General features: G+C 47.0%; 1 protein-coding gene across 6 annotated transcripts in view; it reads right to left on the bottom strand.

The window, feature by feature from the left end:
* GRIP2 (glutamate receptor interacting protein 2) overlaps window positions 1-17,813 on the bottom strand; it is a 240,834-nt gene that overhangs the window by 22,290 nt on the left and 200,731 nt on the right. For all 6 annotated transcript variants that reach the window (XM_062636970.1, XM_062637007.1, XM_062636980.1 and 3 more), the window contains 7 exons: window positions 16,686-16,811; window positions 15,670-15,822; window positions 15,290-15,476; window positions 9,973-10,118; window positions 9,233-9,313; window positions 1,207-1,273; window positions 278-423 (listed from right to left, as the gene is read on the bottom strand). In XM_062636970.1, the coding sequence (XP_062492954.1) occupies window positions 278-423; window positions 1,207-1,273; window positions 9,233-9,313; window positions 9,973-10,118; window positions 15,290-15,476; window positions 15,670-15,822; window positions 16,686-16,811 (906 nt within the window). The remainder of the gene's footprint in view (window positions 1-277; window positions 424-1,206; window positions 1,274-9,232; window positions 9,314-9,972; window positions 10,119-15,289; window positions 15,477-15,669; window positions 15,823-16,685; window positions 16,812-17,813) is intronic.

Genomic DNA, 17,813 nt, shown 5'->3' on the forward strand with positions numbered 1-17,813 from the left:
AAAGAGAAAACAGGGATGGTGAATTTTGCACTGAAATAGGTCCCAGGAAAGACTGTCAGCATTTAGAAGTGAAAGCCTGAGGTTGTCAGCCATGCTCAGACCAACCTGGATTTTAACCTTCCAGACTCTATTTAAGGGCAGAATAATAAAAATAGACTATAATCAATTGGAAAGTGGTGACCGGACAAGCAGAGCCCTTATCTTTGTTAGTTTGCACTACCTATTGGGAAATGTCATTACAGTGGACAGGCACCAGTTTGCATCAGGATTTCTGTACCAGAGTTATCTTCATCCTTCCGAATCTTCAATTTGACCAGGTCTTCACATTGCCTTAAAATCTGCACAGCATCCTCCATTGAGCAATTGTCGAGTCGGATGTTATCAATGGCTAACAGCTTGTCTCCGGGCTCCAAGGTGCCAGTTCTACGTGGAAAGGAAAAGAAAACTAGAAATACATTTGTATTTGCCTTTTAGGTCCCGTGACACATTCAGTCCTGCGGTGGCAATGACAATATTAACTTCTTGCTGGCCTTGATCTGAGAAACAACCATGAACAGGGTCTGGGATAACTGTAATTTAAAGAAAGGAAGCTTGTGCAGAGCATGCTTCAACACAGAACAAGGCAGGAAGATCAGATATACAGCCTGGGTAACCTACAGCACTAAAAAATGCCTGATGTTTAACTGGGAGATATGCTACCTCTTATGGAAACTCCTGTATGAGCACTCAAAAAAGAACCATGTAGCAGCACTGAATTCCTTTGAAAGCCTTGCTATGAAGTGCTGGGATCAGAGGTGAAGTCAATAAACCCTGAGTTATTTGCACAGTTCATCAGTGCTCATAATTCACTCACTCCGTTCACCTGAGCAGGAACTGAGACATGGCAAACTACCTGATGAGCCACAGCACCTTATGGGTTATATGAAGCTATTTACTACATGCTCTTAAATGCTAAACATCCACCTCTTACAGGGTCAGCAGACATCTGAATCAGTGGCCTGCCCACCTTCTCCATTAGCTCAACTCCCTTCAATACAGTTTTCTTTGCAAACCCTACTCTGGTCTAAGAAAAACCTCTATGGTTGATATGTCCTTGATGCTGGCAAAAAACAGACCCATGTGCTAGTGCCTGGGCTTCATTCTACCTCTTATTACTGGGCTGAATGTTTTTCAGTGGGTCTGGCTGATGGGGGATTCTGCACTCACCTGTGTGCTACGCTCCCCTTCTTGATGTCAGAGATGATCAAAGGTTCCCCAGGCTTTCTGCTTGCAGCTGCAAGAGAGACACATGGTACAAAGCTTGGCATTGGGTCTGTTATCTAGGATGGGGGTGGTTCATGGGGAGAAGGAGTCATAAGGAAAGGGAATTTATATTCCTTTGACAAAACAATGCTGTGAAGCCATACCAGGAATAAAAAGCAGTAAATCCCTGTAAAAGTTTGTTGGTTGCCCTTTGCCCACATTAACTAGCTGCTCCCTTCAGACTCCTCCTGAGGGGAGAACATGTGGTATCCAGCAGCAAGAGGTGGGATTGCCTCATCCCAGCACTGTTAAAAACCAGCTCACCCACATTTCTGACCCTCCCAGCAAGTGAATCAATGACTGTGGCAGTATCCGACATTAGCACGGGTGCCTAGGGAGTACCTCACTCAGTGCTGTGATTAATATGAGCATTTCTGTGCTCTTAAAGGAAAGTGGGCTGGGTAATCTTCCAAGTGGAAAATAACCCAGGAAAAACAAGATAAACCACTGTTCTCCAGCTGGATCAGCTCCTCGGATCACTTCAACATACAAGCAGGTAAATCAGGGCTGGTCTCAGTGCTGCAGCTGGAAAGGGGTAGTTTCCAGCTCTTCTCTCCTGACCCTGATAGCTTTTTCAGCCCACAAGAGATGTGAGTTCACATCTCTGAGAGCATTCACTTTTTCAGGTTTGCCTGCAAGACCTGCTGCTGTCTTGAGAAATCCAAGAGATTTATGATTCAAACCCCCTTGACCTCTCTGCCATCCGCACCCCAACCATATGCCAAGAGCATCCTTCTCACGCCACATCATCCCCTCTCGCCTTGCCACGGGAATTGCATCACCCCATTTAAAGCTGACAGATCTTCTCTCCCTGCATAGGAAGGAAGAAACTTGCTGCATCTGAACAGATCAGGTGCAGGTCAGAGATTAAAACATCTGTGAAGCACATCATCATTGACTACACACAGATCCAGCTGCCTGAACAGCAGTTAGAGGGCACTCCACAGTGTCACACATAAAGGAATAAGCTCTTCCTCTTATCAACCTCCTTGCCCTAGATTTTTTCTGTTGTTTGCATTCATTTATGAGGTTTAAAAACATATGTGCTAGCCTGTCACCTGTAAGGATATCCTCTGCCAGGTTTACAGAAGTAAACCTTCTGTACTGAACAGAGCAAAAAGACAGCCAATCTCAGCTGTGGCAGGGCTGAGTATAAAAGTTAGGTCAGACAGTGAAGAGCAGAGTGTAACTGATTTTGTAATGGACACAACAATGTGATTGCTGAATGACACACAGCCTGGAAGAACCATCTTTCCCAGTGCCTTACTGGAGCGTAGTGCCAGGCAGTTTTGGTCTGGACATTCACGTTCAGATTGTGTCTGCATGTCAAAGAGAAGTGGATGAGTTATGGAGATTCACTGAGGGCTCATATTCAACCTGTCCACAGCATGAACCAGCCAGCAGATAGACAGACACACACTGGGAGAACTGAGCAGTGGGATGGAAGGATGGGATACAGCAGCTAAAATCAACGCAGAAATCCCCCCTCTGATTGAGAAGGCCACACACCATTGACTAACAGCACAGGGGACAGAGATGTATCACCCTGTGATTACTATTGCTGTTCTCTTGCTCAATATAGGAGATGTATTTGCTGCTGAGCGAGGTGTAGAATGCTATGGTCTAAGCAGCAGTGATGGGTGGCCCTGTTAGCACACCCTGAGCCCTGGGTCGGGCTGGCATCGCTGCATGTGTAATAGCTCCCTAGCCTGGTTCTGTCAAAACGAGCCAGGTTAGCAAAAAGACTTTTCACTGCAAGGGTTGTTTACTGGTTTCAAAGCAGAAGCAGTGTGACAGAAAGAGGTTAGGGAGGATCTCCACAGTCCTGGTGCTGGGATGGGGATGACCATCTCTAAACCTGACCCAGCCACAGCCACAACAGTATGTCCAAAGACTGTAGACACTCAAAAGAGCAAAGAGCGGGGAAAGCAAAAACAAAAGGCAAGTATAGACAATGATATTCCCCCAGCCCTGCAGAAATGGTGTTTATCTCAGTGTCTGCCTTACACGTGGTGGGATCCTGCCCGCAGGCAGTCTCTGAGCACAGTGAGACCTCATCCTTCTGCAGCTTTGCAATCGGTGTCAGCACTGAACACAGCACAAGCTTCTGTTTCAGAAGCAAAAGTGACAAACCAAGAGCCAGGAGGAAACTAAGTAAGTTTTAGGAAAAATGAGTCTGGGTTTTGTTTGCAGGCTTTCCTGGAAGTTGTGCTTTCCAAATGGCTTTTCTTGAGGCTTCAGTTAAATGGAAGAGTCGTTGCATACGACTGTTCCTGCCATCCGAGTACCCATATGGAAATAAACAGCAGCCCTCTGCCAGGCTGGATGGGGCTTCGAGCAACCGGGTCTAGTAGAAGGTGTCCCTGTCCATGGCAGGGGGTTGGAAATGGGTGAGCTTTAAAGGTCCCTTCCAACCCAAACCATTCTGGGATTCTATGATCTTATGATTCACTGAAGTGGTGGCTCAGTCTGGGGCTGCGTTAGATCTGCATTAGACCTGCATTAGATATGCAGATCTCTGGTGAGATTTTAGATAAACCGATTTGCCTACAATTAAAAAATAAATTAAATGACATTATCATTTTATTAGAGCTGTGGCCTTTGGAATTAAGATACTTGCACTGATGAATAAAGTCTTTTTATCCATTTATTTCTGCTGTCAGTGTGGTTATTTCTCTTCAAAGGACATTGCCTTGGTACCTCTGCTGCAGGAAGACATGGTTTGGGTACCAAGACTTGCCTTTGGGGTCTTGATTTCCTGTCTGTACGATGGAGACGGAAGCAAAAGAGTCAGGGGGAGAGATGGATCGAGGCACAGAGGCAGAAGCTGGTGAGCAGAAACCCATGACCATGCTCTCTTCTCAGCAGCGGTTCTGGTCATGGCCTCCATGTGCCAGGGCAAACCACTTCAGTTGGAAGCAGCTCTTTTTCAGATCCATCTGTATTTTTTGGGGGGTTATCAGTACAAACCATAGCTCAAATCTGCTCCAGTGGCTCAGAGAAAGCTCTATAAATCAACAGCTGGTGAAGGCAGAAGCATGGAGTGGGGAAGAAACTCAGACTGAAACCACTGCTTGGCAGTGGTGACAGAGCAGTGATAAAAACGTGAATTGATCAATACTGTTATTTACTTTTTATAAATTGCTTTCAGTCTCTCGCCACCTCTGCTGGGATTCTGGCTCACTTGGCATTTACTCTGTGATGGATGACAGGGCCAGAAACACATGTCCAGTTTGTGGTTTTAATAGAATGCATAATGACTCCGATTGGTAAATTATTCCCCTCCAAGGAGCACGAGCACATCTCACACGCATCAGCCTGTTACAAATGCCCTTCGTTATTGACCAAGCCAAAGCAGCTCCCTGCCAAGGTGGAATTAAAGAAACTATAACCTTGGGTGGCATGGTTTAGTGGGGGGTGTCCCTGCCCATGGTGGGGGGGTTGGAACTAGATAGTCTTAAGGTCCTTTCCAACCCTAACTATTCTATGATTCCATAATAATGCCATAAGAATACATTTAAGAAAGGAAGCATTTATACATGGGGAAAACCAAACAAAATTAGAAAGCAAATAAACTCAGGATAGCTAAGGAATAGGAATTAAAGCAAATCAGACTTGATTACCAAAAGTGAAAATCAAATCCCAGTGCCCAGCTTTTCCCACTATCATTCATTAGTTTTAGCAGCAGCAGCATAAATCACCAGTGCTACCAGCAGGATATTTACCCCTCTGCAGATCTATTTCCTCTCAAAATCTCCAGGCAGCAAAACCAGGACAGAACATCCCACTCTGGTAAAAGCACCAGAGTCAATCAGCCGCACATCTCAGTTGAAGCTGCAGTGATGTGCTGGGCACATTGCTGGGCTGGTGGCAGGTCCCAGGCTAATCCAGCACCAGCAAAGCTAGATTTCCTCAGCTCAACAGATCCATCTCCTCACTAGGACAGTGATTACGCTGCTTAAGTGACTTAATCAAAGTCATCTATCTACCTAAAATCCGGTTTTATCGCCTGCAAGCAGATATACTGCTTACTCCTTATCTGCAGTACTTCATGCCAAGGGCACAGGAATTGATTTGTAAAGATATATAAAGGTAATTTGATAAACTATATAAAGCATTAATACACATCTAAACCGAATGGCACTTCCAACACCTGTTTCAACAGCAACACCAACACACCTGTACCCTGCAGCAAATTTCACAACCAGCCCTTGGAGAGGCTATTTGAGGCAGACCAAAAAAACCCAGCCAGACACAAAGAGCAATCTTTTGTGTAATCAACCACCATTTTGCAGAGGCTAATAACAAATCCATATCTTATTTTAAGAGGTTAGGTATTGAACATACAATAATGCACAACTATTAGCTTCTCACTGCTGGAGATTTTAATTTGTGAGAGATTTACAGAAAACCTACAAAGGCATAAACTGTGCCATTAGAACTGAATGCAGCCAGCAAGATTAGAGCACTTAAGGCATGTGTTCTGTTAATGGAGATGAGCCTTTCAGGCTAACAAGAACTGACCGTTCACATCCCTGTGTCAAAAATCTCTTCATCCCCACCACTCAAAGGACCTCAGAGGTCCCTGCAAACAAGTGAACTCCACAGCCCACTCAGCTCTGAACCACACGGAGCTGAAAGGACTTCACACTTTGCTCTGCAACCAAAGCAACTGGTTTACAACCAAACGGAGCCTTGGACAGAAACTGAGCCAATGGAGTATGGAGAAAATGAGACCAATTTTGTTGGTTTCTTGCCCCTTCACCCCTGGATGAAGTGCACAGAAGCAGCGCAAACAGAGCAGCTTCAGTGGTTTGCTTTGCTACTTCTCATTTAGCAAATGTAGGAGACTGAAGTGAGGCTTGAGGGCACTGAGGTGCCACATTAATACAAAGCACAGTCAGTAAGAGACTCACCCCTTGGATTTCCTATTCATCCTTTGGGGAATGGAAGAGGAAATAATCGTATATGCATATATTTGCACAGTGCATCTTGATTTTATGCATCCCTTTGCCACGCTGTGCTTAAGCAGGGGGAAGAAACCCATCTGTGTGCATAGATCACAACCAGGGGCTTACCCATCCCAAGCTTTCTCTTTATGGAAAACCGCCCCTCACCAAGAGCAAGCACAGAACCTCCCTGTATGTTCATCTAAGACAGAACCTCATACAGAAACCTCCTGGGTTTTCAGCCTTTTTATGAGGCTCTCCAGCAGATTTATAACTCCTCCTGCAGCCAGCTCCGCTACAGGAATTCTTCCAATGCATCCATCAAGAACCCTGCTCTCCTCACTGCTTTACTTAGGCCCATCTTCCAATTAGCTCTGAGAGCCACAGCACAGCAAGAACTTGATCGTTTTTATTTCTGTAGTGCTCCTCTGATGAGGTCGTAACACTTTATGCCCATTGTAAGAAGGCAGCAGCAAACCTTCCCAGACACAGGAATTAACTACAGATGAGCCTTCTAACGCGAGATCTAAACCTCAACCAATGCAACTCATCTTTCATCTACAGTGCAGCTGGACCACAAAGGTTAGGAACAAACCCAATTCTGTGGCCACAACAGCATAGAGGGTCTTTCTACTGACCCCTCTCCAGCTTGTCATCTATTTAACCTGCCCCTGTTTCAGAGAGTAGGGACCAGGGATCCAATGTGGGAGGCCAGTAAACCAAGTCCCCTACCTTAAAACAATACTGTGTCAGAAGGAAAGCTGTAAAAGCTGTTTCTAGAGCTATACAAGCATTCAAATCTGCAGAACCAGGAGGAACTCAGCAAAACAGAGTTATTTTTACCTCTTTTCTTTTGCCGCTTGCACGCACATCATGTCTCTGCAGGAGGTACTTACCTTAAAGCTGTTTGCTTTGGTTTTAATGTTTGAAACTGGTATATTTACCTGCCTGGTCAGAGGTAGAGTGACAAAATTAAGATCTAATTTGCTAAGGGTCATGTGCACATACGCTTATACAGACCAGTATATGAAAACAGAATTAAGATTCAAGTAGCGTTTCATCCTTGCCACTGCACATTTTCTGGATGGCTGTCTTTTGCTCCGTTTGTAAATACAATTTTGGCTTTGACTCAGCAAAGGACTGAAATATACCTTAAGTTTATGCGCATGCGTTACTCAAACAATGTTCTGCAAACATGTTGAACAATCAGAGAGATCAGATCTATTTTAGTGTTTAAAAATCGCTCTGTAGTTGGCTAACGGGTACCCAACTATTTAAAACCCAGGGGTGAGTTTCTCTTTATGTAGCAGGGGTTTCTAAACAGTGTGCAAAATCGATTCTTTAAACAGATTTCAAATGAAAAACTTTTCAGCATATAACTACGTTTGAAGTGTAAATGCACATCTGAGACAGATCCCATTTAAGTGAGAATCCTCAAATTAAAACTCTTGCTGGCAACTCCCGGGGTCATTTTGCTCACCAGCCCCAGATACAAACTAAGCTTTGAAGCTTAAATGGGGTTAAACCCCAGCCCATGCTCAAGCCAGAGGTTTTTTGCTACCAGATCCATCATCCTAGGTTGCTACCTGAGATCATAATGCCAGCGCAGGGAGCCGGGCAGTGGGCTGGGAACCCAGCATGGGTTGGGATGCTGTGCTGTGTCCAGCTCCCCCACCAGTGAAATGTCAGTACAGGTAACCCCCTTGCCCTCAGAAAGCACTTTGATGTCTTCAGACAGTAATTGCTACCAAGCCAAATGTTAAACACTGTGCTGTTATTTCTCAGGATTACCCTTGTGGCATGAATAGGGGAAGCTGGGAAGAGGGAGAAGAAATAACACAGGGCGCAAAGCCACCCTGCTGTCAATGTTCAAGTCACTCCTGAGAATAACCCCACTTAGACCAGGAGACCTGCAATTAACTCGCTAACTAATGTTGTAAATGCCAAGAGGTAATTGCAAACAACTCATCTATTTTAATGAATTCTCGTTTTAAAGTGTCCCTAGCAACTCCATTCCCCAGACACAGCTGGGTCCATGCTTTGAGGGCTTAGACGCAAGATCCCATCACTGCAAGATCCCATCACAAGCTGCTTTGTTTCAGCTCAGAGGTGGTGGCAGCCTCCAGGCATGGCAAATCTGAGATGATTCAACTCTGTTTACCCACCAGTGAAAGACGGATCAGAAAGGAAAAGTTCACAGATGCAAGGCATAACAACAACCCCAAGTTAGCCAAAAATCTGGGACAGATCTGCCCATCTCGTCTCCTTACAGCATCCTCTACAAAGAGGCCAAAAGGCCTTTAAATTACAAACACACTTCAGGAGGGAAAGATAATTAATGAAGAGTGAGGAGAGAAAGGGAAGAAGGTTTATGTCTCATTCTCTCAGTGCCCACCAAGTCCTGACACACGGACCTCCTTCACCACAGCTGGGGTTAGTCAATGCAACGACTCCTGGCAAACCCTGCCCAGCACCCTCCCGAACCCTCAAGTGCCTTCTTCCCCCACCTCTTACGCCCTTTATTCTCCTCCTCCTCTTGGCAGTTTCCCTTCTGTACCCTTTAAGCTGCGGGTTCACCTCACACTTGCTCTCCTCCCTCCAGGTTGCCCTGCAAGAGTCCCACCAGACCCAGGCAATACTTCTTTAAAAGGAACATAATACAACTGTGAGCAAGGAAGTAAACATAATATTAAATATCAATATCATATAATATAACTATATAAGTCTGCAGCACAGACCAACTGATCGGTTGAGACACATCCTTTGCCCCAGCCCTTCATGCAGCGGCTCTACTCTGCAGTCACCAGCTTGTGAAGACAGGAGCCGCACATCTAATTCAGTTTGGGATAAATCACAAGCACTATGAGTGCTACCAGGAAACCCCACATCATCAAAGCTCTCTCCATTGGGACCCCTCTGATGTGCCAGAGTGGAAAGCAACAGTTCTTGTAACCGTTAGCACAAGTCTGAGCAATACTTACAGCTGATTGTAATTCCAAGCTCTACTCCTCTTTTCTTGGGCAATTTAACGTGGAAAGTACCGCTGCTGGGTATAACAGACTCTATAAACCCAAAAACAGACAAGAAAGAAAAGAGGAGAAAAAGACAGTTTTCAGTTGCATGAATGGTTTCTTCAGACCCAAGGAAAACAAGCCCATAAAGCTCAGCTTTACTGGTTCAAAGAAGGTCGTTATCTGAGGCCATGAAGAATTTAGGTTAAAATTTGGATTCTCATTAAAAATACATGTTCTGAACATCAAGTGAAGTGCTCACATCATGCTGCATTTCAAGACCGAGGCAGTCTATCAATGTTAAAGGAAAACAATGTCATTTCTTTTCTGGTTCAATATAAAGCTGCACTCTAGCCCCAGCCAGTACCTTGGGCTCCCTCCTTGTGTCAAGGCTATGAATTAACATAAATATTAATCATATTAATGACCAAATATTTAAAGTGCAGGTGGCCTTTTTATCCACTCCTTAGGCTTCTGTCAGCCAAATGAGCACAGGGCATTTATGAAAGGATCAGAAGTACCCTCCATCTCAGTGCACATTAGAGGACAACAAGAAATGGCAAAGGTCTCACAAGGTCTTCTTGCTCTTCCCTCCAAGCTGCAGGGAAAACCTCTTGTATTTATGAGAATAAAGTCCCTCCTATGGGTTAGCAAAGCCCCAGGCAGAGTTCTGCAGGTAGTGAGGAGCAGCAAGCCCTTTGGCAACGTACCTGCAACATCAAATTCAATCTCGAGCACCACTTTGTTTGTGAGCGCAGCATCACGCAAGAGCTGATTCGCTTCCTCCATAGTCCCGTCCTCAGTCGCAATGCCATTGATAGAAAGGACTCTGTCTCCTACTTGTAGCAGCCCACACCTGCAGTCCACATTGGGGAAAAAGAGGGAAAGGGAAACAAGGAGGCAGGGAAAAAGGAAAGGAGAAAAAACAGCCCCACAGCCAGCCATGAGTTACTTTGCCCAGCAAATCTGTTACAAGATACACAGAGTAGAGACAAATCCTGCAGAAGTGGCCCAAAGGGCAGATAACTCATTCTGCGATGCCTATCCCAATGCCAAGAGCCTCTGGAAGGCGACAAAGCAGCAAACCCTTGTGGTTTGCTTGTGTTCAGACATACTTTGCTCCTAAATAACCTTTTTAGGGCACATTTCCTGCAACTTCCAGAAAAAAAAAAAGGTAAATAAAATTAACTCTCCCTTTTCTAAAAGTCAACATTATGGCCAAGAGATGAGAGTGATAAATGCAAGGGCATGCGCCCTTCGACCCTATCCTACCCTATTTCCATGTGCCCGCACACTCTGAAACCCAATGGCACTGAAAATCACAGATTCCTCTGCTTAATATATGCCTAATACTGAAGCTACAATCCAATGAATCCACTGAAACGTCTCAGTAAATTGGATAATCATTTATCCCTTGCAATCCTGGAAGCCAAATGTACATTGATACCTTTTAACTGCCTCAAAAGACCAATATTACTCTGATGTGAAAGCTCACCACAGCTGGCCCTTTGGGGGTTTTGGTTTAGATCAGCAGGGGGGGTTAATTTGGAAGAAAATAACGATGGCAAGGCTACGTTGGAGAGATGCTGCTACACCATGGTTTGGCTATACATGGTTTGTCTCTTGGGATCCCTCTATTCATAGGCAAGGCTTTTTCACACATGAACCACTACATTCACTATCCACCACCCTCTCCTTTATTGATACATACACTGCAACATCAGCAAGACAGGATCTCCCACAGTTAACCTGAGCTGGCCCATGGCTCTACAAAACCAAGTGCAGTGTTCCCTGTGGCTGGCCATGGGCAATTGCTCATCTTCCTTCTTCTCCATACTCTCCACCAGTTGTTTGTTATAACCACACCTTTTCTGCTCATCGCCTGTCTACAAGGCTGCCACTTGAGCAGAGCTTAGGAAACCATTCTTCTTCCATCAACAGGAGCTACAGACTGGTCTCCAAAATAGGTTGAGGGTTATGGGAACAAATCTAGGGTTCACCTCAATATTTGGAGTTGGTTTACCACAAAGGTTTCCCAGAAGGCATCAGCTATCCTGTTTTGAGCCTTCTCCAGAGAACTTTTAGTCCCCTTCTTCTTAATGATCAAGCACATCCTTCATCCTCCCCTTTCTACATGTCAGCTTCCACTCATACTTCATGGTAGACAGCTTGGTTTTTACTAAACCCTTCCAGCCACTATTCATCACTCACACCCAATTCAACTGTAAGAAAACGTGGTACCACAGCTTCCAGGCACACAAAGACAACATCAAAGGCAATGGACACTGGCACGGTATGATTCACCTCCAAACAACAGGATGTTATGTAAAAGGCCAGGTTAAGAAGAGAAGAATCAAAAGCAAGAAAAATGCACAAGCACAACAGTTTTTTGCTGGTGGCCCATCAAAAGCTGAGATATGAACAAGCTTGGAGAGAGCCTAAGGAGGTTATTTTGCTGGTAGGAAGGTATTAAACTTGCAGTATATTTACACTGCTGCCTGAGTCCATGCCATCCATGGAGAAACACTGGCTATTTTATGAGACGTCCATTCAGAATTGTTTGCCCAAGGAGACTTGGATTAGGACAGACAGCTCCATGGTGTATAAATGAATCCACCCTTATGAATAAATTATATCAAGTTTAATTACATTCCTTTACTGGACTTGTGGCTATGCAGCCACACAGACGCACTTGGAAATACCCGCTTATAGATCTGAAGATGGCAAGAAGCACGACAGAGATGCCTACCCCAGCACCAAGAGCTCTCTTGCTATGGCCACAATGCACCTTTCAGAGACACCGACAGCTGCCTCACACAGTCATCACTGTCATTTCAAGCTCACACAAGACACACTCCATTTTGGCACCACTGTTTCAGCTACGAGGGCTGGGAGATCACAGGATACTTTTACACAGCATCAAAGCAAACGTTTGCCACCTTTCCCACCTGAGCTGCCTCCTCACAAAAGACCCATTTCTTGTGTTTCTTCACCCGTGGTGGATTTGCCTGGGTGTTTTACAGCCAATAGCTCTCATAGGTGAAAAGTATTTCTTCTGTTATTAGCCCCAGTCAATCACGGCTGTTGAAGCCCTGGTCTTGCAGGCTTATAAAAGTTTGTGGAGTGAAGCTACAACCTTCTGGCTCCCTCTCTGAGTGCAAAGAGACCCAGCGTGCCTTGTTAACCCTTCACAATAATTCCAGGGACACCAGTTTCCTCTTGACATGTGCTCTTGTGGTGGAAGTAAGGCCTGCGGAGCCAAGGCTCCTGCAAACCTCTCCTTGGCTCTGCTGTAAGGTCCTATGCAAACCTTTTGGATGGCTTTCCCGAAGAGAGGGCATTTATCTTGGAGATGTGCAGTCTAAGATCAGAGCTCACAAAGCGCTTTGAGATCATGAGAAAAGTGCATTCAAATCAGAAAGAACAAGAGTACAGGCATCTCCTGGAGTGAAAGACAGCCTTACGGATGCATTGAAGTCCGTGATGGGAAAGTCTCCCTGGGGCTGCAGAGATTTGCATTTTTGTCATAACTCATTCCTCAGGCTTAAAGACAGCAACAGAGCAGCCAGACGCAGAGCAGTGCATATTCAAGCCTTAGGCAGGATATGCACTGAAGATCTCGCTCAGCATCATCAGTATCTGCATGGTCCCTCCAGCCATGGGGTGAGCGGCAGCAGCTGTGACCACAGCCACACATCACCAGCTGCAGAAACCCATCCATTGTGCCTTTACCTGTGTTGGAGTTGGCCTGCACAGGTCAGATGTGCACATCTGTGTGCGTATGCTCATCGGTGTGTGCATGCTGGTGGTGGTGGGGGGGGGGGTCCCAGCTCCAAAAGATCAAAGCTTTGCTGTCACCCAGCTGCTAAATCTTCCTTTCACAAAGTATTCATGCTTAAAAGCCAGAAGTACCATGATCAAACAACTGTGTCTGAGCAGAGCTAGAAAACATGTAACTCAGCAGCAAGCATTGATTTTGGATACCTGGATGGAGAAGCCAGATACTCTCCCACTGCCATCAATGACAGCAGGGGGAGGAAAGACACAAAAAGTGCATGTTCCAAGACAACAAAGCCATCTTCCTATTCCACCCAACCTGCTGATAACAGGGGCTGAATCACTGTCCCATTTAGAGCCCAAAGGCTTCATCTTGCACCCAGGAAACAAAACCACAGGTGGGGCAGGAAAGTTATTAGAGGCTATTGGCTGTAAACCAAATCACAAGTCAGGAACTCAAGAGCTTTTGCTACAAACTGCATGCCATGAAGTAGTAATACATGAGAGGCAGCTCAGCCTCCCTGAAAGTAGGGTGATGCCATCCTCCTCCCTGGTAATACTACTCAGACTTGCTAGATACCCAAGAGGCAGCTCCTCCATGGCAAGCCAGGTATGAACAAAGCTATTGTGGATCATGCACTTGTACAACAGCACATTCAGACTGACAGGTCTTGCACAGGGGTGTGTGAACATGCAAGACAAACCCTGGCAGCTAATCCTGATCCCTGTGCCCCCATTGCTCACCCTCTTCTGCAAAGAGCAACAACTGCAGCACAAGAGCATAGCCCAGCCTCAGCCGAGAGCCCCTGGTATGGGGGAGAAAAACAGCTCTAATGGGCTGTAGGTAGAGCAGAACCTCTCAAGGGCAGGGACTAAGGTATCTAGAAAGGATGGAGCAAACAAGAGCAGCAAGAAACAAAAAGTGAAATGAAAACTGCCTTTTCCACCTTGCTGCAAGCCCACAGCACTCATCAAAGGTGGGGAGGAAAGGCTGCTTCCCTGCCAGCTCAGAAGAGCAGCATGGTCTAGGGGAGGACTAAATACACTGCAGTGATTTAATCCCCAAATCAAATGCAGGCTGCGAACGCAGGGAAGATTGCTCCCTGGCACCAGAAAGCAGCCAAGAGAACACGAGTCCTGCTGAGGAGAGAGGGAGAGCAGCCTGGGTGAAACATTAGAGCCAAGCAAGATTGCACTGCGAGTCTCTGCTTTTGCTCCAGGTTTGGCATGAGGATAAAGCAAAGCCAGGCGGATTTCAGCACATCTCCCTTGTCCCCTGGGACAGCAGGCTTTGTTTTTATAAAAGGAGTTTGGTGCTTTGCAAGGTGAGCCAAGTTCACCCTGGTAATTGAGGATAAAAACACCATCACCTTCATTTTTAAACAAACAAAAAGGCACTAAAGGCTTCTGAAATCTCCTTTAACCTGCATAGTCAGGACAAGTGTTTTTCTCTGCCAGCCCCTTGTCCCTCTCTTCCTACAAACAGCAGCCTCTGCTTCAGCCGCCTGGAGAAGCTGCTCTGCATAGCAAGGACCTGCATTTCCTTTTGCAGACACCTTCCCTTCTGTACAACTCCCCCATGTCTGTGTCCCCAGCCAGGGCTGGCTTAGGGACACAAAACATCACCCCCTCTGATGGGGCCCTCCAAGACTTCCCTGGAGGAGTCATTGCTCCCAGTATCCCAGGGAGTGACACGCAGCAGTTAATGCTGCTCCTCCATTCTGCTCTTTTCCCAGCATTGTAAAGCTGAAAGCAAGAGTGCTTAAAAGCAGTACCTACCTGCACCTCAATCAGAGCCCTCCTCTGCACATCAAAACCTTGGCTTTAAGGACAACTTACATAGCCAGGCTCTACTACGATGAAACCAGGCAGAAAACGCTTTGCTGGACCCATTAGTTTAGATCTTTCCCCTTTCTGCACCAAGATAAAAGCTGTATCTTTCCAACAAGAAAGAACCCCAACAAGGAATGGGAATGGCACTCTCACACAGACACACGCTCCCTTCCTCCTCCTCCTCCTCCCAGAACAGCCGCAGCCTGGTGCCAAGACGTTCACCTGGGATGCGAGGGAGGCCGCGGTCAGCCGACGAGTGCAGAAATGGCAGTGACAGTAAACCATGCCCAGTGAAGAATGGGAGATATTACAAGGATGAGAGTAAATATCTAAATGAGCCTCTGAGGAGAGAAAACAAACCAAACCATGAAATGTTCAGCAGCAGCACCATCAGCATCCAAGGGCAAGGTCTCTAACCTCTCTGCCGGGCTGTCAGGCTCAATAAAACGGACGAGAGGTGGGGAAGACAGGGTTTCAGTAGCAAAGATGCCTCCCTGGAGCTGAAGTCCGAAGCCATTCAAAGGGTCTCCCCTGAGCACCACCTCCGTCGTCTCCGTGTGGACTATCTGCCCGCCAGGACCCACTGTGCTGGAGGCCAGTGACACTGAGAGGGGGAGAGAGGCAGAAGGTCAGGGTATGGTCAGTGCAGCAGATCTGGTCACAGACCTTGGTGGGGCAGTGATGGAGACAGTGACTGACAGTGCTGAGATTGCGGTTACACCGTGGCTATGGTCAACGCTAAGGACAGCAAGGCAAGCATGCACACCCCATCCAACCCAGCCCTCCATCATGCTTACGTGAGCTCTTGTGCTCCTTCTTCTTCTGCCTCCTCCTCAGCATGGTGGTGCGGGGGCTCATGGGGTGGGAGCTGCGAGGTAGCGTGTTCGAGTTCTGGCACGGGAAGCCCTGTGCGTTCATGGTGGGAGACGAGAAGTTGGCAGCCACCAGAGCTGGGGAAATACAGAGCGTGTTAAGGGCACGCACTACGAGGTGCAGCAGTGGGGTCACCTCACAGGGTTCATCAAACACCTATAGGGTTCAGACCACCTCTTCCTTCACAGCTCCAGGACTCAAGACAAGACCTTGTCATAGGCTTGCAGCTCCAGGAGAGCTGTGAGGGTGGGCCTGGACCCCAAATGGACATTGCTTTTTGGTGTGCTGGGCTGCCTGTCACTGCAGCATTCAGGCCAACGGGTGAGAAATGCATCACAGATGCAGGGCAGCCAACAGGAGGTTGGCACGATGGCACTAATGAACCTTAAATACATACAAAGAGAAACCACAGCTTGAACTTGAGCTGCTGGGCCAGTGGGGCTGCCCTGTTTGCTTCGGACACTGCAATGTTTCCTCCTCCCTATCTTATTGCCATATACAAGAAACCTGGGGCTGCACAGAGCCTGCGTCCTGCAGGAGGTGGGTTTATAGATTTTGAAGCAGACAAAATCCTGTTGCTAACTTGTGTGGCATCAGGGCTGAGCTGGGTGTGTTGTCATATCGCATTCCCACACAGCAGCAGAGATGCCTTCCTCGTCCCACTCATTTTTGCTATAAGAAACCAGGCACTGGGGTGTGGGGTTAGAGGATGGGAGCATGGGTCTGCCCAGCACCCTGCTCTGGTTGCAGTTACCAGGTCTGTGCTGGGCTGCAGATACTGATTTTGTACCTCAACACTGGACCTGTGGAAACAGACCCAGGTGACCAAGAAGGAAACAAGTGACAAGGCAGGCTATGGAGCTGGGTATTAAGGAAAAGGAGGGACACAACATAAATGAACATATGCAGGGATGGGGGCAATGCCATGCACTGAGGTTACATTTGCAGTAATCCTGTCCAGCCGCCTGGTTCCAAGTGGGTGTCTTGCAGTGCCCAGGGTGGTGGGTGTGACAGTAGTTGACGCAGGGGTCCCAGCAGTGGTGGTGGTCACTCTTCTGCACCTTGACTGATGGCACCCAGGAGGGCAGAAATCGCCACAGACAGGAAGGAGAAATAAGAAAGAAAAGGTAAGAAGCATGAGCCAGGAGGTTGTAGGAAAGAGCCTCATCCTGGCTCTGAACACAGCAGAGTGCGTCAAGCAGCAGCAACATCCTTACGTAACCTCATGACACTTGATGCAAAGTGGCAGAGATCCACCCCTTCCCCATAAAAACCTCTGCATCCTGTGCCCATGGCCTGACTGAGCCATGCTGAGAGCACACAGATGTCATTACCATTTGCAGTCTGCTGTGTGAGATGCAGAAGCTCCATCCAGCCACAGGCTTCCCATAGGGGCCCCATAAGTGTTATCTGACAGTACCAGGGAAACCTCCTTGTGCTGTTTCCCACCTTGCTGCCCTCCCTGGGACAGGGCTCAACACCTTTTACACATGACAAGGAATGCTTTGCTTAGCATCAATGTTTAGTTGTTTAGCGGCTGCTCTTGGCTGGGAATGCACCTATGGATGAAACAGAGGAGCAGCAGAGGGCTGCCTCCAGCTCACCAGAACAAAAGGGACTTGATCACTGCTGCTTAAGGCAGTTACAGAGGGCCACCGACACAGGAAAAGACGCCAAGAGTGTGGAATCTCTTAAATTAAACATGACACCAACATGGCAGACTGTTCATGGGCACACAGCTGCTTTAACTTCAACCCTAACCCCAGCCCAGACACGTTGGCAGGAATCTGCTGCAGCCTGACAGCAATCATCTGGAAATCCCTTGTCCCAGGAACTGTGGCTTTGCAACACCGAGTCACGATGCCACAGGTCTCCTCTGAAGCGCCCCACAGTGGACCAGGTCCCTTGTCTGCTCTCACTGACGCTCCTTTAGCACAGAGTCAGTTTGGTCCTTCCTCACCCAACAGCGCAGGGGTTTCTCTCCTGAATCTCTAGCACCATGCTGTCTGGATCTGTTTTCTTCTGAGAAGAATCACTGGCTAATGAGCAAGACTGCGAGCATCTGTTT

The sequence above is a fragment of the Pezoporus occidentalis genome, unplaced genomic scaffold (genome assembly GCF_034315485.1).
Source record: "Pezoporus occidentalis ecotype Australia unplaced genomic scaffold, CSIRO_AGI_Poc_V1 ctg114, whole genome shotgun sequence".
Lineage (NCBI taxonomy): Eukaryota > Metazoa > Chordata > Aves > Psittaciformes > Psittacidae > Pezoporus > Pezoporus occidentalis.